Source organism: Rissa tridactyla, chromosome 15 (genome assembly GCF_028500815.1).
Source record: "Rissa tridactyla isolate bRisTri1 chromosome 15, bRisTri1.patW.cur.20221130, whole genome shotgun sequence".
In the NCBI taxonomy this organism is placed as follows: Eukaryota; Metazoa; Chordata; class Aves; order Charadriiformes; family Laridae; genus Rissa; species Rissa tridactyla.
This window is the reverse complement of record NC_071480.1, coordinates 1708285-1731526: the sequence shown is the minus strand read 5'-3', so window position 1 is coordinate 1731526 and position 23242 is coordinate 1708285. Positions and strand designations below refer to the sequence as shown.

At 51.4% G+C, this 23242-nt stretch overlaps 1 protein-coding gene across 4 annotated transcripts in view; it reads right to left on the bottom strand.

Moving 5' to 3' along the window:
• DNAH9 (dynein axonemal heavy chain 9) overlaps positions 1-23242 on the bottom strand; it is a 226721-nt gene that overhangs the window by 142793 nt on the left and 60686 nt on the right. For all 4 annotated transcript variants that reach the window (XM_054221603.1, XM_054221601.1, XM_054221602.1 and 1 more), the window contains 6 exons: positions 22732-22906; positions 17851-18024; positions 16914-17121; positions 11466-11631; positions 9275-9377; positions 7621-7860 (listed from right to left, as the gene is read on the bottom strand). In XM_054221603.1, the coding sequence (XP_054077578.1) occupies positions 7621-7860; positions 9275-9377; positions 11466-11631; positions 16914-17121; positions 17851-18024; positions 22732-22906 (1066 nt within the window). The remainder of the gene's footprint in view (positions 1-7620; positions 7861-9274; positions 9378-11465; positions 11632-16913; positions 17122-17850; positions 18025-22731; positions 22907-23242) is intronic.

Sequence of the window (23242 nt, the reverse complement as noted above, 5' to 3'; positions counted from 1 at the left end):
CCGACAATCATCAGATCAGGATTTACTAGCGGAAAATGCTGAGTGACAGGTTCCTCAGCAGCTTAATAATCGCCCCAGGAGATGATGCATATTTGGCATGGAAACGGGGAATATGCTAATCATCCCAGCAAGACTTGTCTCCCGTGTTGTCGTCACGCATCGACATGCCAGCGGAGACGGGCTGTCGTGGCTCTGACAAGGCAGGACCTGACCCAGCCCATTGCTTGGGTTTTTTCCCCATGATCTCCATGAAAAGCAGGAGAGTGAAGAGCACCCACGACCCCATCCTTCTGCCAGGGAACATGTCCCCTCCCAGTAGGACCTCACTGCTCTGCAGCCACGACCCCATCCTTCTGCCGGGGAACATGTCCCCTCCCAGTAGGACCTCACTGCTCTGCACCCACCACAGCTGTGCTGAGGGAAGTCCAGGAGATATTTGTGCTGCCCGTCAGCGCTCTGCACACAGCGACAAGTATGGGTCAGCTCGCGCCTCACAACGTCAGCAGCTCTGAGCAGCAAGCAGCCCTGGCCTGGGGCAGGGCAATTCCCACCACGGCTCCATTAGTGAGCCCCAGCCCACAGCATTACCTCAAACACTGCGTTAGCACTGTCCTCTGACCAGGAAGGGTCTCCCAAACCCATCCAGCACAGCTACACACTCCAGCCAACTCTCTTGACTTGCATCCCCACGCACAATCATTGGTTCCCCCCGGAACCTAGAAGCCTTCCATGCAAGACCAGCTTCCAGGCAATACCATTTGCTTCACCTAGAAGTTGAGGTGCTCTAGACTCAATTTTAATCCACTGACAAATACAAGGATCGCCCATTTTTCTGTAGTGAGGTGCAGAGCTCTGGTACCGCCCACAGTACCGAGAAGTCTACACCACACAGCTAAATGACTTTTGGTAACAGAGCAGCTCTTCCAAGAAGATCTTCCAAGTCAAATGGTCCAGTGGAGAGAGACATCTGAATTTTTCTTTCTCTTTGCACCTTAACATGCTCTCGGGGGCATACATGGAAGAGATACAGACTTAGAATCATAGAATCGTTATGGTTGGAAGAGACCTTTAGGATCACCAAGTCCAACCATTAACCCAGCACTGCCAAGTTACCACTAACCCATGTCCCTCAGCACCATGTCTGCCCGTCTGTTCAACACCTCCAGAGATGGTGACTCCACCATTTCATCTCTAATGGAACTACATTGCACGTGGATAGCCAAAACGGAAACAGAAGAGGTCTCTGCACATACAGAACAATCTTGGAAAGTCAGAGACTTTGTTTGCATACTGCTATCTAAAACACAATAAAACCTACCTATATAGGGAAGTGAAATGATTAGGCTAAAAAAAAAAGGCAAAAAAACCCCAAACCAACCCAAGCAACCAACCAACCAACCAATAAAAAACCCCAAATCAAACCAACAGAAACCTTCAAGCCATTCTTGCAAAACCTGGAAAACTCTAATGTGTGTCCAGAACTCAGGGTCTGAAGCAACGTAACGTGAATTCTGGGCACTAGGCTTCTAAGGTGATAATTATTTCCACACCCTGCAGGGCTCCCGCTGGCATCCTGCTCCTGCTGCGATGGGCAGCCCAGCGAGCGGCAAGAAGCAGCGGGACGCAGAGCAGAGCCTCCCCTGCCGCCGTCTGGGCAGGAAGAGACCCAGCGTGCTCCCACGGACGGGGGATCAGAGGGTGACAGAACACAAAGTCTCCTAGGCATAAAACAGGAAGAAAAATATATTGCTTTTTCTCTTTGCAGCCTAAACAACATTTAAAATAATAATAACTTGTGCAGCGTAGCAAGCCCTTTCCAGCCGCCCTGCACGGTTGGATGAAGCACCCTGCTCTTCTCCCTCCTGATGTCACTCCTAGGGCAGCCTCAGCACTTTGAGGCCGGTGGTGACATGAGAACAGTGACAAACACAGCATTACTATCAACAGCATCTGGGCCATGACCCCAGAGTCCTATTTAAAAGACCAACTTCAAAATATGCTCATCAGGGAGGACTGATGAGGGGCTCCAGCCACCCCACTGGCACCGCGTCCTGCGGTGGCTGCGGCACGTGACGGAGCAGCCCAGAACCAGCCACTGCTGGGAAGAGAAATAGCAGAGAGGGTGAGAGAGAAGGAGGGGGAGACTAAAACCCGACCGGCTCTAGCAACCAGATCCCAAGGCTAAGTCCTGCCAGAGAACTGCGCCAGGCTGGAGAAGAAGCCAGGGGTGCTGCCGACCCCGCACCAGTCCCGCAGCTGCTGCTGTCCCCCTCTGTCACGCACCGGCAGGTAACGCACACTTTGGCGTTTGCAAGGCTGAGGTTCGCGGGGCTCTTTAGCAAGTCCAACCAGGGGTAACTATGGAACTCCCTCCCCCTGCCAAGGAGTGCAAAGTCTGCCGGCCGCCCAGGCCCGCGTGGAGACGAAGCTCAGCCGGAGCCTGGAGCGGTGGAGCCTCTGTGACCATCTTGCTGTCAGGAAGAGAGAGAGGCCCTTCTTCCTCAACTGCCACGGATCTTAATGTGACATGCTGCTCGAAAATCTTGTTAGAAATGGGAATAAAAAGCAATATACAACCCTGCTGAGTCTATGATTATTATTTTACAGAGACGACAGATATAATTTAGAGCATAATACCATGGTAACCCTTTCAAATGGAAAGAAAGACAGCAACAGGGCTTCCTCTGGTGTGAGCCAGCAGGGAATATATTTTTAAAAAGCATAATCCACCACTCTGTCACTGCAGAGACCTGTCTTCTTTAATCAAGGGGAAATTGCCTGGAGCGTACCAATCAATTTAACTCTGCAGTGCGTGGTGGGACCCAGAGGCATGCAAAGGTGCCGTAGGAATGTAAGGCAAGTAGCGTCGGACTTTAACCACGGATGGGACCTGCTGCAGGGGAAAAGTCACAGATAACACCTTCTGAAGAGCCCGAAGGATTATAAAGGACTGAAGGGTGACCGTGCCCCTTCCACATCAGCACCAGTAAGTGATGTGGACCAAGGACAAGGAGCCAGGGCTGCCATTCCTGCAGATCTGGCCTAATCCTACTCCAGCCCTTTCTTGCCCGTCATTCTGGGCTATGGTTTCCAGTCTCTCCTCGCTCTGAACATTTCCCAGCGAGACGTGACAGCAAACTTAAGCTGGTTTGTTACAGGATAGGGTTTACAGTACTCGCTGAGCCTTCTGTAACCATTCAAACCAGCCCATGAGCCCAGGGGGTGGAAGATGATCACAGATTTTGAGGCATCCTTCCATCCAGACCCAAGTGGGTTTCCAGGTCAGCAGTGACCTGAAAGTGTCTGTGTGTTCATTGGAGAAACCCTGCCTGCTGCTGGCTTCCTTCTCCCTTTGGTTCCCCTTCTCTACCCACGGCCCTTCTGCCTGTCCCTACCTCCCAGAGACTCATGTTCCCCTTCGGGGAGCCAGCCCCCCCCCCCCATGGTGGGCATGCACACATGACCCCGGTGCCACACAGGAGAGACCAGCTTCTCCCTGTGTGAGAGCCGGAACCAAAGCTTCACCCTATGGCTCCTGGCCAGCTGATGCAAGCGGAGCGGTGGCACCACTGAGTACAGTGCTGAGGCCTTGAGGGTCATCCTGCTGAAGGTGAAGTCCAGAGACAAAAATCAAGTCAGAACAGCGGATAAAATCATTGTTGCGTAGGAATACATGGGATTTCCCAGGACCTTCCCATGTCATGGTTCATCTCAGGGAACACCTACTCGACTGCCAAGGGAGCCTTGCAAGCATCGCAGCTCAAGCAGCTGAGACAAGACACCGTGGTGGGGCAGGCAGGTACAGCACAGGAAGCACTGCGCCCTTGTACAGCTGCTGGAGCCCAGCTGGGATGGCCTGCCGTGTTTCCAAAAGCACTAGACCTGTTGCCACACTCGGACAACAGAGTGAAACACCACACATGTGTCCCTGGCAGGGGGACAGGACAGCTGTCTGCACCCCCCAGCCTTGGATGAACCTAGACATCCTCACACGCCTGAAGCTGAGCACCTTAATCTGGAGCCAAATCCCACTTTAGACCTGCAAAGTGCCAGTGTCTGACAACAGGACAGTCACCTCGGACTCCTTTCACCTCCAGTGAATGAAGTCCTTCAGAAACACAGTTCCTCTGAGCTCTTCTCCATGTTCCCATGGGGATGAGCTGAACTTGAAGCATACACAGAAATACCCATTTCTCTCTGCTGAGGGAGAGGACATGACTGGCCAGGCAAAAGGCAATCCCACTGAAGATGCTCAGATCCCCTGAGATGATCATTCCAATTAGTCAGGACAAACATGAACAGTGCTTGACAGTCAACCCACTGCTGCCAGATGAGCCTTCAACCCCTGGTTGCTCTTCTTCCCTCTGGTTTCACCAATACCTTTATTTGCCTAGACAAATCTCTGGCGTTTTGCCGTCCTTTGGAGTGAACACCTTCTGGAGTCACCATCAGCTGAACCTGAGCAACACAGCCATCAGTCCGAGCGGCTCAGGCGAGGCACGATGAGCACTGGGGGCAGAAGGACAAACACTAAGCTGTAAGTTGCCCTATCTGTCTGCTGGAAGGAATTACTGCTGGCTTGCTCCGGGGCAGTCTTGTTCTGTGCAACACTCGCATGCATATCGGGTCTAAACTCATTCATTCTTCATTAGCTGCACAAATTAAGATACAGGTTCTTGGAGTATTTTGTAATGAGCCAATTAGCACAGGACGCCTCGTCATAAGAGCTGTCAGGCAGTTTTGGCAAAGGGAATCAAGCTGGGCAAAATTAGGTACAATATTAATATCTAATAGGGTACGATAATGCCAGAGCCACTGGCCGCTCCATCGCAAATGGAGCCATTGCTAACGACCTGTGCAGAGCCGCGGTATCACCTACAGAGGCAGCAAGTCCAGGGGCTGACTCCTCCACGGCTCCAATTTGCGTACGGTTTGTGCCGTTAACAGTTATCTTTGGCTGCTTGTGTAACTACAGAATAGCTGGTAAAACAGCAATCCCCAAACACCTTTTATATATGCAGCTATTATGCGCTCGGTGTTTGACTGTTTGTCTGGAATTAAAAGGAATTTGAAAAAGACATTACGCACTGACCCACAGGCTTTACATCCACCACTTCTCTGTCTTCCCCCCTAAGGAGACTCAGATGGCCCTGCTTTTTTGGGACTTTTTGTTTTGTTTTGTTTCCCTCTTTTTTCCTTTTGTTCCTTCTTTCTTCTTCCCAGATGCCATCACATCAAGCTTCATAAAAGAACATGGACCAGAGGGGCGGACTGCATGGTGGTTAGAGAACTGGCCTGACCACCAGACTCAAAGCTCTAACTGGAGGCCAACTACCTCCCAGCGGTGTCCCTCAGGGGCTGGTGCCAGGGCAGCATTGCTTAATGCCTTCCTCCATCACCCTCGGCAGGTCTGCAGGTGACACTGACCGAGCAGAGACGTTATCACACCAAAGGGAGCGACCTTGGCAGGCTGGGGAAAAGCTGTGTGAGGCTCAATCCACTTTTGGGTCCCCCGGTACAAGAAAGACATCGACATACTGGAGCAAGTTCAGTGGAGGCCATCAAGACTGTAAAGCGGTGGAGCCCAGGACGTGCAAGGAAAGGCTGAGAGAAACAGGTTTGTTCAGCCCAGGGAAAAGGTGAAGGGGAACCTTACCACTGTCTACAACTACCTGATGGGGAGCTAGAGAGAAGATCAAGCCAAATTTTTGGTTTTAGAGGTGCCTGGCAAAAGGACAATATGCAACCAACACAAATTGCAGCAAGGGAAATTCTGATTGAAATACAGATACATAAACTTCACCTTAGAGTGGATTTAGCGCTGCAACGCGGGCCAGGGAGGTGATCGGAACTCCAGCCTTGGGAACATTCAAAACATTCAAAAGCCTGACCTAGCTTTGAAGTTGGTCCTGCTTGAGCAGGGGGATGGACAAGAGAGCTTGAGCTAAATTATGAATTTATGGAGATGTAACAAATGCAACACATGGAACTGCATTCCAGGAGTCCAGAGCTTCTTTCACACCCAATTTCAGGAAAATACCTGTGTTCCAGCAGAGCTAAACAGGAAAGCAGGAAATCTCAAAAACCCAGAAGCATTTAAGGTAAGGAAATAATCAAGAATGAAGAGCAAAAAGTACAGAAGGATTTCGAGAAAAATTGAACCACAATTTAAATAAATATTTTGAGACCAAGTAGCCAGACCCCCCCCCTCCACCTTGCTTCTCGTACAGCCATTTGATAAACTAAAAGCCGTCTGAGCTCCTGTCACTGCTCCTACGCTCTGGCCCAGCATCTAGATCTGGCAGGACGTTTCCTAATATCCCACAACCTTAGCACCTTTCGAGCAGACTACAGTTAAAATAAAAGCTTCCCACTGAAATGCTTCTTTCCTCTCTCTCTGCCTTTCAAAGCACAGATTAACTAGAAGCCAGGATTTAACATGACCCACGTCTAACGTCAAAGGCTGCTGATGTTTAGCTGAGCACAAGTGACAGGTCTGATTCCTTTGTGACACAATGCAGTTATTAACTTTTTCAAGGTCTTGTTCTTGGATTTCCCGTTGTCTGTCATTACTTCAACTCTTGTCTGATGGATGGGACCACAGGGCACCGGACTTTGTAAAACAGACATTAATAAGGACAGCAACAAATTACAAATGGGTTTTACAACAGGTTATGGTTTTTCAAACCTCGATTTGGCTGCTGAGAACTTTCTCAAACTTTACTAATCAGCCTTAAAAACTCTGAAAGGCTCTTTGAGCAGTAATACCTGCTGCTTCACGGCATGACATTTCCGGGGAAAAAAAGAAAAAAAAAAAAATCTCTCCAGCGCTGGAAGAAAACATTTCTAAAGCTGAACAACTTCCCCTTGGCACAGAACTGGCTCCAGTGGTAATTCAGTTTCAGCAATTCAGTCAAAGCTGGTTTTGATTTATTTATCAACTCTTTAAAACGCCATCCTTCATGCACATGCTGAGTACCTGACCATCGAGAAGCTAAGAGGACGCGCCAGTATAGGCCAACAAACTGTACTGGCTCTCAGCAGAGCAGCTGAACCGGTTCCTGCTCTCCTACCTTCAGGGCCAGTAGCCCCCGGGGTATCTGCCACCTGCTTCAGTGCAATAAAATCCTCTCCCCGTGCAGTGGAACAGTGCCGTTAATCCCCACATTTACACACGTGGAACTGAGGTTCACAAAGACGAACACAGCTCCCTCACACCAACAACCACTTAAATAAGTGCTGAAGTCAGGAGCCCAAAGGTCCCTTCATTTGGTCCCTTCTGCAGCCAGAGGGCATTTCAACCCACCCAAAACCTGCACCTCCTTCTGGAGAGATTCATCCCTCCCCGTTGGCCACAGGAGGCTGGAAAGTAAATAAGCTTCTAACTGATGTTCCTCAAAGCCATGGGCGATGGCTCTGAAATCCATTCAAAACCCACCAGGAATCAGGGAATGGCCTGAGGTCACCCCCTTTACTCAGGGGACACACACGCTGTGTCACTGCTAGGTGGGAGACTGCGTTGTGCTCACCAAGGCTAGCTGGGCCAGGGGAACACATGCCCACAGCCTCCCATGGCCTTGGAACAAGCTCCAAGTGCCACAGGACAGCAGCTGCACTTACTTGGAAGATATTGGAGAAGTCTCTCAGGTTGAAAACGTAGTGGAACTTGATAGCCGTTGGCAGGAAAGTAGCAGCTACTTTCTGATGCAGTGCCAGGGCCAGGGCAATCAGCTGCTGAGCTGACTTTTGCACAGCCCCTGAGAAATTCCCACTCGTCAGGTGCTGCATTAAAATGGTGCTGTAGATCCTGGACAAAGCATCCTGACCAGGGATGGAGAGAGCGAAGACGCAGAAGTGACGCTGAGGAAGAGAAAAGGACAAGGTCAGAGAGATGGGCAACTGCCTCTCAAGCAAAATGTCCTTGGGGACTTGAATGTGATTGGACACAGTGCTAGATAATGTCATCTGGGCTCCCTTTTCCACAAAAGGTCCCTTCCAACCTGGGATACTCGATGATTCTATGACTTGCAGTCCAGCTGAACAAGGCTATTCCCTCTTCCAATTTCCCAGCAGAGGACGGCTGACAAATGACATCATTCTGCTCTCTAAACAAGGGATTTTCAACTGCCTTTCACAGCTGCTAAGTTGGAAGTCCAGTCCATTGAAGAGCTGAAGGGCTCTGAAGGCCCACCAACCTCTGATGAAGCCCAGTCACCTTCTCTGCTGGGAACAGCCCCTGGAAGGTGCTGCCTCCCAGAGAAAACCCCTTATTGATTTGGAACTTGCACAGGCAGAGGAGATGCCCACATGTGGCCACGGGACGCTTCAGTTTAACACCCCAGCTTGCTAAAGAGGAGCCTGGGCCTGGGCTGACTCTGGTCATGACGTTTATGCATGAGGGAATGAATTTTTCTGTCCACTGCCCAGGCCCCCCAGCGCCCAGCAGGTCCCTGCCTGCAGTGCTGGGAGCAGGATCTGTCCCCACCGAGTTACGGCTGCTCTTGCATGGGCACCCGTTTCTCAGGGTATTTCTCCACCGCTGCACACCCACCAAGCTCCCTCCCACGGCATGGCAAATACCTGCCACGCAGCTGGGACAGACACCATCCCTCTGGCTGCCATTTGTCCCCCTGGGATGCTCAGGGCTCTGATCTGCAGGCAGAGGGAGCAGCCTCTGACCAGGCTCCGCCGTTCCTCATGGCTTGGAGACAAGGGTCAGAGCGGGTAATAACCAGCTCTATGACCCAGGCTGAGCCTCACAGCCCCCAGAAATCAAGCCCTGAGGATTAAGAACTCTTCCCAAATCAATACTTCTCTTACCATCAGCACTTGCAGAATTTTTTTTGGCTTTCTTTGTTTGGGTTCCCCACCCCCACCCCTCTTTTTAATGAGAATGTACTGCCAGCTCCATCAGGAAATTTTAGAAACCAAAAGGCTTTAATGAACTATGTTCCAGAGGTAAATATTAGCTAAATGAAGGCAAAATCCGTCTGTATGAACCAGAAGGCTGTCCCAAAAGTAGGTGTTAAGCTGGCTGGCAACTTGTGACTTCTTCCTTCGACTGAGCAGCAGAACGCGAGGAAAAACAAATGAGGGAATAAGGGAGTATGTCTGCTGCTTCAGCATTAGGAATTACAGCCACTCGACAGATTCATGCCATTTCTACTGATACAATGACAGTGGGATCTGCCAGTTGTTCTCCTCTGGCCTCGTGCTTAAAAAATCCACTGAAAAAATAAAACCGGCACTGTGCTGCCATCGTGCAGGGCGTTACCTGCAGGCGAGGGTTGATGGTGAAACTCCCCGCGGTGGGGTTCATGCACGACACGTACTGCACATTGGTGATCTCCTTCAGCGACAGCTTGGTCCTGTCGTACCTTTGGGCAAAAGAAAAGCAGTGTCAGGGTGACGGCAGCTGCTGCGTCTCCCCACAGCGCGTGCACCCAGGGGCTGCCAACGGCCCCATGTCTTCAGTGGGGTTGAGTTCTGCATCTCGCCAAGGCAGGGCCCAGCCTTGCCTGCACCCCTTTATGCGGCCCGGCACACATGAGTCCTGCTCTGGGTGGAAATTTTTCAGCTTCAACAACATGTAGCTCATATTTCCACAGACTAGGAACAAGCAGGATTATTTCATACCATGAACATCCCATTCAATATAAATTAGAAACTTTGCTGCGAAGTTCTCTCTCTCCCTTGATGGCTGCCATCCTGAGAACTCCTCGCCCCGGTGCCGGAGCCCTGAGCCCTTCCCTCCTCCTGCAGCCGCAGCGCTCGCAGCGTCCCACGTTTGCTGTCCCGCCTGGGAGCGCACGGCTTCTGCTGATGGAATGGGCTGTTATCCCTGGATATTTTATATTGGTATTGTGATTAATACTTGTCCTTTAGTATTACTAATGTTAATTGTTTAGTCTTATTCTATTAAATCTATTTATATTTCAACCCTCAGGTTTCCTTGTTTTTCCCCGACTCCCCTTCCCGGGTGGGGAGGGGCCATCGGGTGTGACAGTAATTGTCTGAACGGCAATAAATTGTTGTGGGTTTCCCAAACCACACCAGCTTGCAGCGATCCTTGCCCCTCTCACTGCTCGCCGTCCCTGCAGCCCCACTGGGCTGCCAGAGGGGACCCGAATCTGCAACACCCTGGCGGGCGCTGCCAGGAGCGCAGGCGGAAAGCCTGGATGTCCTGGGAGGGGACACATGGCGTGCTGTGTCCCCGTGTCCCTAATGCTTCCATGTAACCAGCAGAGCCCTCTTTCTGACCGACTTCCCCGACGTCCGCAGCCTCAGATCTCTTCCTGCCCTCCAGTGCCTCCGGTCTTGGGGAGCTTTTGGCCAAGCTCAGGCACTGAGGAGGCTGGAGATCGCTGCGGTCCCTGTCCTGTAATGCCCAGGGGAGAGCTGCAAATATTGCTGTCCCTCGCAGCGCTGCTGGCGACGGTGTAAAATGCACCAGTTCCCTTCCAAAACACTGTCACTGTTTTTCCTTCAAATTACCTCTGCCTAGAAAATGCTTGTTTGCTGCTGCCTGACTGAACACAATATCGGGTGCTCTTGGCAGGGGCGGCTCCTCTCAGCTGAGGCCGAATCCCTGGCCTTCCCCTGCGGCGCAGGGCAGCCAGGCCGAGCATCCCGCTGCCCGTGCAGGCCTTGCACGGGGGGACCACAGTCACAACCCGCAGCGAGAGCGGAGCTTTGCTCCTCTCAACCAGGCTGTGAGGAAGGGAGTTTGCGTGCAGGGGACAGGGAGAGCCCCGAGGGCACACAGCGCCAGCTTCACCCAAAGCCAGCTCCAGCCCGGCGCCGGAGGACACGGTGGCAGACGGGGGATGGAGAGGGGGAACCACGCCTTCACCTACTCTACTCTGCTCTGGGGAGACCCCACCTGGAGCACTGTGTCCAGCTCTGGAGCCCTCAGCACAAGAAGGACATGGACCTGTTGGAATGGCCACGAAGATGATCAAAGAGATGGAGCCCCTGTGCTGTGAGGACAGGCTGAGAGAGATGGGGGGGTTCAGCCTGGAGAAGAGAAGGCTCCAGGGAGACCTTAGAGCCCCTTCCGGTCCCTGAAGGGGCTACAGGAAAGCTGGGGAGGGGCTGTTTGCAAGGGCATGTAGCGACAGGACGAGGGGCAATGGTTTAAACTAGAGCAGGGCAGGTTTAGATCAGGCATTAGGCAGAAGTTCTTTCCACTGAGGGTGGTGAGACACTGGCCCAGGTTGCCCAGAGAGGTGGTGGAGGCCCCATCCCTGGAGACATTCAAGGCCAGGCTGGATGAGGCTCTGAGCAACCTGATCCAGTTGAAGATGTCCCTGCTGACTGCAGGGGGTTGGACTAGATGGCCTTGAGAGGTTCCTTCCAACCCAACACATTCTATGACTCTATGATTCACCTCCTCTCAAACCCCGTCCCCAGCCCTGCAGCTGGGCAAAAAGGTCTGGGATGACCAAGCCCGAGCAGCCTCCTACCAGTGGCCATAGTCCAGGTGCTGCCTGATCAGCGTGTGGGGCTGCACCGTGCCGTAGGCGTCCACCTCAGGCATGTTCAGGTCGTCGATGAAGTAGATCAGCTTCTTGGTACCCGGAGGGCCATAATTTCTCCCGGCCTTTTTATCCAGAGGCTTCTCAAGCACACCTGTATGGAGGCAGAGATGCAACGCTAAGCTACTGGGGGGGTCATTGCTGCAAAACAAAAATGATTTCTCAACCCAGCTGGATGCCGTGCTGTGTGTAGCTACTGGGAGGAGCTGAGCTGTGCGCAGGACAGGCCCCTCCTGCAGCCCCCGTCCCCCTCCAGCTGCATCTGGGCTCTTTATTGCATTTTGGGGAGGAAGAGTTGGCCTCGGCACAGGATGCTGCTCCGGCAGGACAGTGGCCATCCCTGAGCTGTGGCCACAGGGCAACCAAGAGCCCTGCAGGGGGCTGGCAGGGACCCTTGGGAAGCTTTTCATTTGGACTCAACCCGAATCGGAGAGCTCTCAACACCTCATTTCAAACAAAATAAGGCAAACTAACACTCTGCTACAAAACAGGTCTACTTCAGAGGAAACGAAAGCTTTTCATACAAGATGAAGCGTTTTGAATCCCTTCTGCATAACTTTTTTAAACTAAATCTTGCTTGCTGAGGTTATTCTGATCCGCACAAGAGAGTGGTGACCGTCCCCCGCGACACGCGGGCAGGAGTGGCCGGGCACCGGGAAGGAAGGAGGGAGACGCTGTGGGCACAGAAGCCCGTGAGCAAAGCTGATTTTGTAAATTTAAGTGCCTTTTTTTACCTCTGTTAGACAAAAGATATAGGTGATTTCAGGGCCAAATTCCTGCATGCTTTCCGAACAATCAAAATGTTGTTTTTTATTTAAATGCACCAAAGTTCCCTGATCCCCTCCCCAGCGTTACCCAAACCTCCGGATAATGCGACAAGACTCATTTCCAACACCAGCCGCCAAATTACTGCCTCGTTTTACGTAGCGTCATGCACGAGCAAGGCAAAGCATGGAGAGAAAAGTTTCCCATTTCAAAGCTTTGCAAGATTTTCATTTGTTTCAGCAGAAGGCTGAGGTTATGTGTCGCTCTAGGTGATAAAACGCAGGGAATATTTAGAACGCTGGACTGATATTTCATAAAAATCACCCCACGTTGCTGCACACCATGTTTTATAGGTTATTGATTCCTTTGATCGCAGCCCAAGCAACCTTTAGGGACCCGGCGAGAGGCAAAGCGAACAGCAGCAGCTCTCCTCTGCCCAGGCCTGCGGTGGGTTTCTGCCCTGGGCTTACTGGGAGAGCGTCCTCAGGCTCACGCCTCCCCGGAGGCAGAATTTGTTTAATTTACGCAGTTTTTGGGTTGTCACCAGAGCTATAATATGCTGTAGAGCAGCACGGGAAGTAACGATTCTTTGTAATTAGGGAAGAGTGGCAAATGTAAATGGGGCTGGGAACTTTTATAAAAATCTCCTTGTGGAAACGTACACTTAAGCCATTCATTATCATGTGCGAAAGTTATTAAGGAAGGATTTATATCCTGGGTTTTTTTTCAGACCACAAATCTTTTACAACACCGTTTCGGCTTTTTTTTACTGCTTTGGTGCACCGCAGACAGCTTGTCTTTCCCACTACTCCAAATTCAGCTGAGTTCTTGTCAGAGACAGTCGCTGCACAACGGAATGAATTGTGCTACGAAAAATGATGAATCTTTCCTCAGTGGGAGTCTCTCTCCCCCTTCAATGAAACCACAATATTTGAAATTTCTGGTAGCAAGTTAAATTAAGTGTTTCAAATAAGCATTTAATTTAAATTTAATTAGTCCTTAATTAACATATAAAATCAGCCCTTTTTGAGGTTAAACAAGTATGCAGGAGATTCATCACACTGAAACGCAATTACTGGGGATCAAGCGACGTGTTCGTGAAAGTTGCATTTTAATTCAAAGCTGCATCTCATAATAACAATAAAGGGTCGGTGTCTCTGCGATCCTCCCGTACGCAAATTAGCACCTGAAAGAAAGAGTCACCGATAACGAGACTCTGCGATAACGAGACTCTGCAAGTACGGCTCCTCTCGCCTGCTGGCTGGTGATCAAGGCGGGGGAAAAAAAACCCAAAACCAAAAAAACCACCAATATTTATTGCAATTCACTCAAGGGAGATCAGGAGTGGGAAGGTGCTGAGTGACAGAAGGTAGGGCTGCAGCTGACGGAGGGGCAGGGGGCCCAGAGGGCCCGAAGCAGAGAGAGCAGCGGACCAGAGGCCCAGGGCATTGGGCTCGCAGCACAACCAATGCCACAGAAAGCAGCGTTCGGTCACAATACAGCAAAGAAAATCCGCAAACTGGCCCAGGCTTGTGCAACGTGGGTGTCTAACTCCTTTCAGCCCCTATGCACATGGCATTTCTGTAATGCCATGTTTATAAGAATATATATATATATAAAAATATATATATATAACCACGTTTATAAGCAATATTTATAAGCATTGATAAGATCCCCCCCACAGTCGTCTTTTTTCCAGACTAAAAAGACGCAAGTCCCTCAGCCTTTCCTCGTAAGAGAGAAGGGCTGAGAGATTTGGGACTTTTTAGTCTGGAAAAAAGACGCCTGAGGGGGGGATCTTATCAATGCTTATCAATACTGAAAGGGGGGGTGTCAGGAGGATGGGGCCAGGCTCTTTTCAGTGGTGCCCAGGGACAGGACAAGGGGTAACGGGCACAAACTTGACCATAGGAAGTTCCATCTCAACAGGAGGAGGAACTTCTTTGCTGTGAGGGTGGCAGAGCCCTGGCACAGGCTGCCCCGAGAGGTGGTGGAGTCTCCGTCTCTGGAGACATTCCAAACCCGCCTGGAGGCGTTCCTGTGCCACCTGCTCTGGGTGACCCTGCTCTGGCAGGGGGTTGGACTGGGTGATCTCCAGAGGGCCCTTCCAGCCCACACCATTCTGTGATTCTGTAAGCCACGGGGGCTGCGAGGATGGTTTGAACCCCATACCTGTGCTTCCCCTCAAGGGTGCACACTCTGTACCTCATAAATCTCTGCCACCAACAGGCACCTTGGCTAAGAAATTGCTGGCTTTCAAGTTAGACTCTTTTTTTAAGTAAAAAAAAAATAATAAAAAAAAAAAAAAATCCCAAGCTGCTCTGTAGCCATGTTTTACAAATTTAAAGAGGTGCCTGCTGGGGAAAAAAAAAGCAGCCAGCTGACAAACTACACAAAAAGGGACAAATTAACTCTAAAAAATGAGCAGTAGGGAACCAGGCCAAGACGTATAAATCACGCTTCCCAATGCAAATCTCACAGCCACATCTTCATCCACGCGCAAGATGACTTGCTCCTCTCTGCAGGGGAAGAAAGTCGCCGTCTCAGCCCGTAGCTCACAGCCAGAGTAAGGAGGGATGCGCTGCCAGGTCTGCCTGCGTAAATCTCAACGCCCGCACCCGCCCGCCCCATTGGCTGGAGATAAATGAGCACATTTTCCCCCAGCTGGGTGCACAGCCAGACTGACCAGCCCATTTACCAGCTCAAGAGCGTTGCACAGAGACCCTGCACGAGAGGAAAAGGAGAAGTGGCACCAGGAAGGGGAAAAGGGGGGTCATAGCCATCACACTGCTCAGGGCTGCAAGCCTGGCCAAAAGGCGAGATATTACCCGTTTTTTTGCTTGAAGGCCATGTAACCCAAATAATTTGCATTCGCGCTGTGGGGAGAGGCACAGGGCGGCGCAGGCAGCAAAGCCTGGGAGGGACGGCACCTGCAGGCACAGAAACTCCTCAAACCTGCCGCAGAAAGCTCCGACATTGGCCCTGCGACACAGCCCCGGGTTACAGGGCGTGGGCTGAGCCTCTGCTGTCACCTCCCTGCCGGCAGATCAGTCCCAGAGTGCAATTTTAAGCTCCAACACCTCTCTTAAAATGTTTGCCACATTGGGAGCCTGGCAGAGCACGGAGGAAGCCATGGACTGCCTTCGGCATCGATCTGGGCTGCGAGCGCGTCCTCACCCGGCACTGTGTGTCCAGGAGCAAGCCAGGGGGTGAAGGTTAAATCCTTGGTCTCACCAGTGCTTCACAGAGAGTAGTCCCATGTAGCGGGGGGGGAGGAAGAGGATTTCAGCACATTTGGGCCAAACCAAGGAAGCATTTTGTTTTACAGTGACCCGCAGCTGTTACTCAATTCAAAACCAACCAGGTTGTTTCATTCCTGGTTAATAAATAAATGCAAAAAAGTATTTTATCTCTCTTTAGGTCAACTCACAGTGAAAACACCATTCCAAAATCAGCCACTTTTCCATAATTCCCTCCTTTCTCTTTGTCTCTGAAGAGACCACACAGCAAAACTGACCTCATCTTGGTCTCAAACTTCATTTTTCACTGATATTCTTCTGGACTTCCCCAGGGCCAGCAGTTCCCTGGGTCTCTGAGCCCTGCAGGGTCAGCAGGCCCCGTGGCCCCTGGGGAGGCTCCATGGGAGCACGTGGGGCTGCGGCAGGACACGGAGGACAGCGCCAGGAACCGGCCGCCCCAGCTTACAGCCTGCACACATCCATTAGCATCAGCCTCACCGCTAATTGGGATGCAATTCCTGTCATTGCACCCTGAGGACAGTTTGGCTCCTAGCCAAGAAAGCCATCCTATTCAGCGTGGGCTTAAATTCGAGCGTACTAAAGGCGCACCTCAAGTCACGTAGGAGCTGTGTGCTGTACAGAACAGCAGCAGATTGAAGCATGTGCTTTGGCACAGCCCTGAGCCAGAGTCACGGCCTTCAGAATTCAAATCCTCATGTTGCAAAATATTATCTTCCCCAAAACCTGGGGTCTACTGACCTGAGAGCTTCATAGTGGGATCTAAGAGTCTGCGGGTGTCGGTGCAGGCCCACATGGGTCTTCCCCCAAGCGCCACAGTGCACGCCCCACTCCAAACCCCAATGGACACCCCAGGAATTCAGAAACCCACCAGACAGAAGTCCTGTGGCTCAGCCACCACCTTACAGAACCACAGAATGGCGGGGGTTGGAAGGGACCTCTGGAGATCACCCAGTCCAGCCCCCTGCCAGAGCAGGGTCACCCAGAGCAGGTGGCACAGGAACGCCTCCAGGCGGGGTTGGAATGTCTCCAGAGACGGAGACTCCACCACTTCTCGGGGCAGCCTGGGCCAGGGCTCTGCCACCCTCACAGCAAAGAAGTTCCTCCTCATGTTGAGATGGAATTTCCCATGTTCCAGTTTGTGCCCATTGCCCCTCGTCCTGTCCCTGGGCACCACTGAAAAGAGCCTGGCCCCATCCTCCTGACACCCACCCTTCAGCTATTGATGAGCATTGATGAGGTCCCCTCTCAGCCTGCTCTTCCCCAGGCTGAACAGCCCCAGGGCTCTCAGCCTTTCCTCAGCAGAGGGGTGCTCCAGTCCCCTGAGCATCTTTGTAGCCTCCTCTGGACTTACCTTGCAGCATGGCAGAGGTGGTGTAGTAGTTGAATGGGACCTTCTTCACCACATAAGTGTCCATGTCCAGCGAGGAGAGCTTGTCCCCCACCAGCACTGACTTCCCTGTGCCGGCATTGCCCACCAGCATCACCGGCCGCTGGCGCTCCAGGAGCCTGTCCATGAAGTACCGCACACGGACCGTCTCAGCGGTGGGCACGAGGCAAGCCTGAGAGGGGCATAAGGAGCGTAAGTGTCCCCATCCCTGCCACAGCCCCGCAGCCATGTGCTGGGGAGAAGCAGAATTGGGAGAGCCAGGAATGATAAGGTGATCCCAGTTTCTAGATTGCACTAGGAAGGGAACGACACGCTGCTGCCAACCATTAAAATCAAACTGTCTGCACAGATGAAACCTTGACAGCTGGATGCTGGGAGCAGCATCTGGAGCTCCCCACAAACACATTTTGCTAAAACAGTAGCAATTTTTACAAGTCATCTGCTCACTGTGGCACTCCTAAAAGGAAAGACAAGCATAGCTGGCAAACACAATTCACTACCTGAAGAAAATCTCATTTTTTGCCCAAATCATAAAAACATCTCTATTTTCAGCCATGCAGAATGACGACATGCTGCCTCGGGGGCTTTGTCACTACATCGTCTCCCATCCCGCTTCTCTCTGCGGGCCAAATCCTGCAGCCAGGGCACACCAGCTCCTGGGACACTGGGGCGGTTCTGAGCCTGTCCCTCGTGTACATCGCTCCTATTTGGGAGCCGGATGGAGGATGTGTCTCCACAGCCAAAGCACAGTAAAGAAAGATGGGTAATTAAGTTGTGCCTCATGAAAAACGCCATCCTTATTAAGTGCTTGACCTTTAACACGACTTCACTGAAATGCCCGCGTACAGTCACTAAAATGCACGTATTCCTCCCGGACAAAAAGCACGCAAGGTTCACGTACCTGTAAAGGCATTTCTGGATCAAATTCAAACTGAGGAATAAGTTTAGACCAAGGCTCAAACTTCTTCGTTTCTGGATCGATGTAAAAGTCAAAGACTGTGCCCTGAGAGGGAAACTTGATAGTCTTGAATTCTGCCACCCACCACTTGCTGAACTCCACTCTGTAGTCCACAAGCTGCAAAACAAAAAGTGGAGAAAATACGCTCATCTGGACAAATTCATTAGTGATGGAGAGTGTTATCCATCCCAGTCCACTGGTGCAGGACTGGTCCTTAAAATATATTCCACAGCATAACGATGTTACCCTTTTTCCTATTATTAAGCCTAATTTTTCATTTTCTTCATTTTCTTCATTTCTTCTCATCACTCCTATTTATTCATCTAAATAATTCATCCTCTGTGTTGATCACTCTTGCTGTGTCTGAGATGAGATAGATGGATCAATTTGAAAAAGAGAAATACGTGCCCATGACTAAACAGGCTGTTTGATTGATTCTTGGTGCCTACTTCTTCCAACAGACAAGGACACAACATCAGTCTACATCTGCGGTCATGGTTAGTCAAAGGATGCATACTAAAGCCTTTCCTTATAAATCACACCTCTCTATTAATACTTAGTTGTTGTCTTCTGGCCTCTTTTCAAGCCACAATGTTTTGGAGAAGCAGCATTGCAGACACAAGTGTATCAAAGCACCAGTGAGGGACCTGGCAGGACTGGGGCAGTGATGGTCCCCCTGTGCTGGGCACTGATGAGGCCCCACCTCAAGGGCTGTGTCCACTTTTGGGCCCCTCACTGCAAGACACTGAGGGGCTGGAGCGTGTCCAGAGAAGGGCGACTGAGCTGGTGAGGGGACTGGAGCACAAGTCCGGTGAGGAGCAGCTGAGGGAGCTGGGGGTGTTCAGCCTGGAGAAGAGGGGGCTGAGGGGAGACCTTCTCGCTCTCTACAACCACCTGAAAGGAGGGGGTAGCCAGGGGGGGTCGGTCTCTTCTCCCAAGGAACAGGTGATGGGACAAGAGGAAATGGCCTCAAGTTGCGCCAGGGGAGGTTTAGGATGGATATTAGGAACAATTTTTACACTGAAAGGGTTATTAAGCATTGGAACAGGCTGCCCAGGGAAGCGCTTGAGTCACCATCCCTGGAGGTGTTTAAAAGCCGGGCAGACATTGTGCTTGGAGATATGGTTTAGTGGTGGACTTGGCAGTGCTAGGTTTACGGTCGGACTCGATGATCTTAAAGGTCTTTTCCAACCTAAATGATTCTATGATCCTGTGACCGTGCCCGTTTTGCTCTACTGTGTTTCTGCGCTGCCGTATCGCCCTGGAAGCACCCCCTTTCTTGACGTTCCCCATTATATCTTTCTACGCACAAAGATTTTGGAGCATCTGAATTTTTTCAGGAGCTGGGGTGACAGTTTTGCTTTGGGTGCTGGGTCAGGACTTGCAAAATGTGCTTAGTCCCCTCCTCTGCCCCAGTTCTCCTGTATGACATTGGACCAGTCCCTCCGCCTGAACGCTTCCCATGCAGCCAACAGGGACTACAGGCTTCTGCCATGGGGGAGAAGTGGACAGGGGAAGGAGGGGAAAAGTCCTGTTAAAAACACATCTGTGAAATACCAGATACATAATTTAGCCAGTCTTAACAGCATGGTTTCTTCCTTGGGCTTCTGCTGGTCTCCTCCCCTCAGCCATTCGATGTGCTTTCCCAGGCCAGAAGGGACCAACACGTTGCCCATCGGCTGCTAAGCCTCCATCAGGAACCCGGGGTTTCAAGCTGAACTGAACCAAGTGTCCTCTGTAAAGTCTCCTGAGTCACCATCCATCAAAGGACCAGAGGATTTGAAAAAAACACATCATTAGAATCCCCGATTTTGCAGTCTCGTGCTATTCAGAGAGGCAGAATAACTGTAATTCTCCGTTCTCCTGTCGGTATAACTCCTCGGTGCCGGCAGCAGAGTCGCCTGCAGCGGCGAGGGATGTGCATCGCTGCTAAAAGCTTTCTCACAAGGGTGCCCTCACCCCTGCGATGCAAACTGCCTGCAGCTGCACTGCGATGGGCTGCCCGCCCGCCCGAACCCAGCAGTTCCGTGGAGCCGCTCCAGCCCTGGCTCTACTGCCAGAGCGGCGTCGAACTCAGACTGCTGCCTTAATAAAAACCCCAGATGGATTTCCGCTAATTTCAGAGCCTGGAAATGGCAAATCTATCATCTGTTTTTATACAGGGGCCCCGCTACCCACCAACAATCGCAGAGTAGCGGGAAGCCTTCCAGACTGTTTCTCCTGACATTTTGGCAGCAAAAGGTCAGCACGAAGGGCACCTTCAATGGAGAGCAATAAACAGATTTTATATTGGATCATTTTTCATCAGGCTTCCCCTCGCTCGGACTGCCGGATCCTCGCACTCCCAGCTCTGACATTTACAGAGCATCATGAGAGGCAACGCAGTCCGGCCTCAGAGTCGGCCCTCCCAGCGGGATGCTGTGGCCGGGCAGCTCCTCCTGCAGCCCGCACAGCCTGTGCCCGCTGCCCCCGGCCACCGCAGCCCGCACAGCCAGTGCTCCTCGGGCAGCCAAGCCCGCTACGCTGGGGACGGACTCTGCTACGGCACGGGGGATGCGGGGCCCATCTGCCACGTGACTTGCTCGAGGAGCTGTAGGCTCCTGTAATCAGACAGCGGCTTGTACTGCTGAAGCAAGGACAAGCACTGCTCCCCAGCATTTGCTGGGTTGGGTTTTTTTTAAGTCATCCTGCACTGACAACACTATGGCTGAGTATTTCCCAGCCGGCACATAGAAAATGGAAGGTTAAGTTCTTCACAGAGACCAAGAAAACTAGCCTCGCGCAGGTCATGCAATGGCCACGAGGTATGACGGCACCAGATCAGCACCAAGCTGTGTTGTTTATCGCTTTCCAAAGCATCTGCTCCTTGGCGTGAAGCAAACCTGAAGAGCCCAGCGGATGTTGTTGGTCTAGCATTGAGGCGCAACACGAAGAGACCTCAGAGAGCACTTGAGCAGCCTCTGAGAACAGCAGTGCCTCCACCCCGGCTGGGGAAGGACCTCTGGTGTCAGGTCCATGGAGAGACCTCTCACATACTCCAGATCACACAGAGCCTGAAACAAGCCCAATAGGGACCAGAAAAAGCCCTCGACAGCGCTGCGCTGTCTCTGGGCAGACCCACAGATCAGGACGACATGCTTTAGACCTGAGGATGAGGTACGCTCGCAGTGCTCCCTGTGCCACCTGCTGAAAACCTGGTACGCAAAATCTAGGCCTTCAGGTGCCACACGTGCTCTTAGATCCCTCGACAAGCGCCTCAGGTTTCTCCTGCCTGCCTTCGAACCAGTCACATTAAAAATCTCCAGCTTGCACAGCCATCAATCTGGAAACGGCAATGCCGACAGAGAGTGGAACGCCGTCCTGCAAGCATGGGCATGGAACCATGGAAGGGAGCCAAGGGTGGCCCCAATGTCGGCAGCGTTGGCAGCAGGGCTGACACGCAGCCCGCTGTCTTCTTGACCATTATTACTGACAACAGTTGGAAGTTGTAAAACACCAGCAGCTTTTCCAATTACTTGGAAATCAAGAGACAGCCCTGCTGTGCCGAGCTGAGCCATGCAGACAGGAGATGGGGCAGAACTGGGGCAAAAGGGGACGTCCATTTCTTCTCTCCCGTGTCTAAGACGTCGGGGAGAGACAGGGAGGTTGGAGGCAGCACAACCGTGCTTCCCCCAGGCAAGTCTGGAGAAGATCCTTCCTAAAATCCCTGTTCATGTGCTCCAGCTCCCACCAAAGCAGCTGTTTCAGCCCAGCTGGAAATGTCTGTTCTTCTCCCGTGTTTTAAGGGCCTGGACCTTTCAGGGGGCTGAAAAAGTGCAGTATCAAACGCTGACCTTGAGAAAACTGTCTGATAATAATATCACCACTCAAGAGATTACACCCACCTTGTCTATTGCGAGCTGATGGGTTCAGAGGCTGACAGCTGCAATTAATCCATAGGATAGATGTATTGCGGGAAGCAGCATGGAGAGCAGTGCCCTGTCTTCCTCTGCCTCTCGGACATGAGCAAACTTTGAATGTCAGAGACACCACTAGCGAACCATGGTCTGATTAGTCCTCCTGGGCCAAGAAGACCTTCATCTATAGATCGTGCCCTCCAGCACTACAGTCTCGGGTGTGGACATCCACCCACCGGCAGCTTGACTGGGCCCAGCAGCTCAAGCCAGAGACCTGTCTGTCTGCCCGCAGGGGAGGTGGAGCTGAGCGCCTACAACCATCAACCTCAACCTCACCAGCAAAGAGTATTTCAAGAGCAGAACCACTGTCTTCTCCCGCTTAAGCGGAAGCGCATAGTCCCCAAAGCCCACCCTGCCCTGCTGACCACCCCTCTTTCTTCTGTACTTCTATCAGAACTGAGGACAGTCAGTTCTTGACATCCACCTATGTTTAATAAAAGCCAGGTGGGGACAAAGCACCGGCCGCTTTGTGTCTACCTGTGCAGTCAGATGGCTGAAAGGCGGCTCCACTGATGTATTTATCTGGTAAGTCAGTCTTAATTTGATCACATTATGCACATCCACAGTCCTCTATAAATTAACCTCATGTTTCTCCCCAGTGAGATGTGTCTGCATAAGCAAACATCCCTTCGCCTTTGTCACTCGACTCCTCAGCCGTTCTCCTCTGGTGTTACACCCTGGATAACGAGGTCTTTCGCAAAAGGAATTGTGGGGTTCAGGTTTGTAGTTTATTATCACCTATACGAGAGCCCCAGGAAAACAGCATTACTGATATAGCACTATGTTTTGGAAAGTATTAAAAAAAAACCCAAAACCACCCCAAAAAAAGCCTGTATAAAAGATGCTGAAGCAGCATCTTCCTTCTTACCTGGTCTTGAAACATCGATCCACCAAAGGCCCAGATGGCAGCAAAGACAAAGTAAAGTTCATAAAGCTCCTTGGGACAGTCGGGAGGCGTGTTCTCCTCCGTCAGGAGGCATTCGAGGAGGTAGCACAGCATCTGAACCATACTCTGCTCAGGAATGGGAATAATCTTCTTAAACCTAAGGGATGGAAATTGAAAGCACAGGAAATATAATTGGGTCCAGCAACACAGCCACTCACAGCCCAGGAAGACAAGCCTAGAAATGCTTTTTCGGAGTATTAGCACTTTACTCGTCAGCACTGCGTGTCTTAGTCCTGGGGACAGCAATAAAGAGAACACCCGTTCTCTCCCCCGGACCTGCTGGCACCGGCACATATACAAGTAATAACAGTAATCAGAAGTTTCAAGCATTTTAAAACTTTGATCCTCTTGAAAGAAGTAAAATGGAAGACTTGCTAAAGGCAATGATTTCCTGTGAACACGATGAGTTCAAAAGCGGTCAAATAGAGGAGTA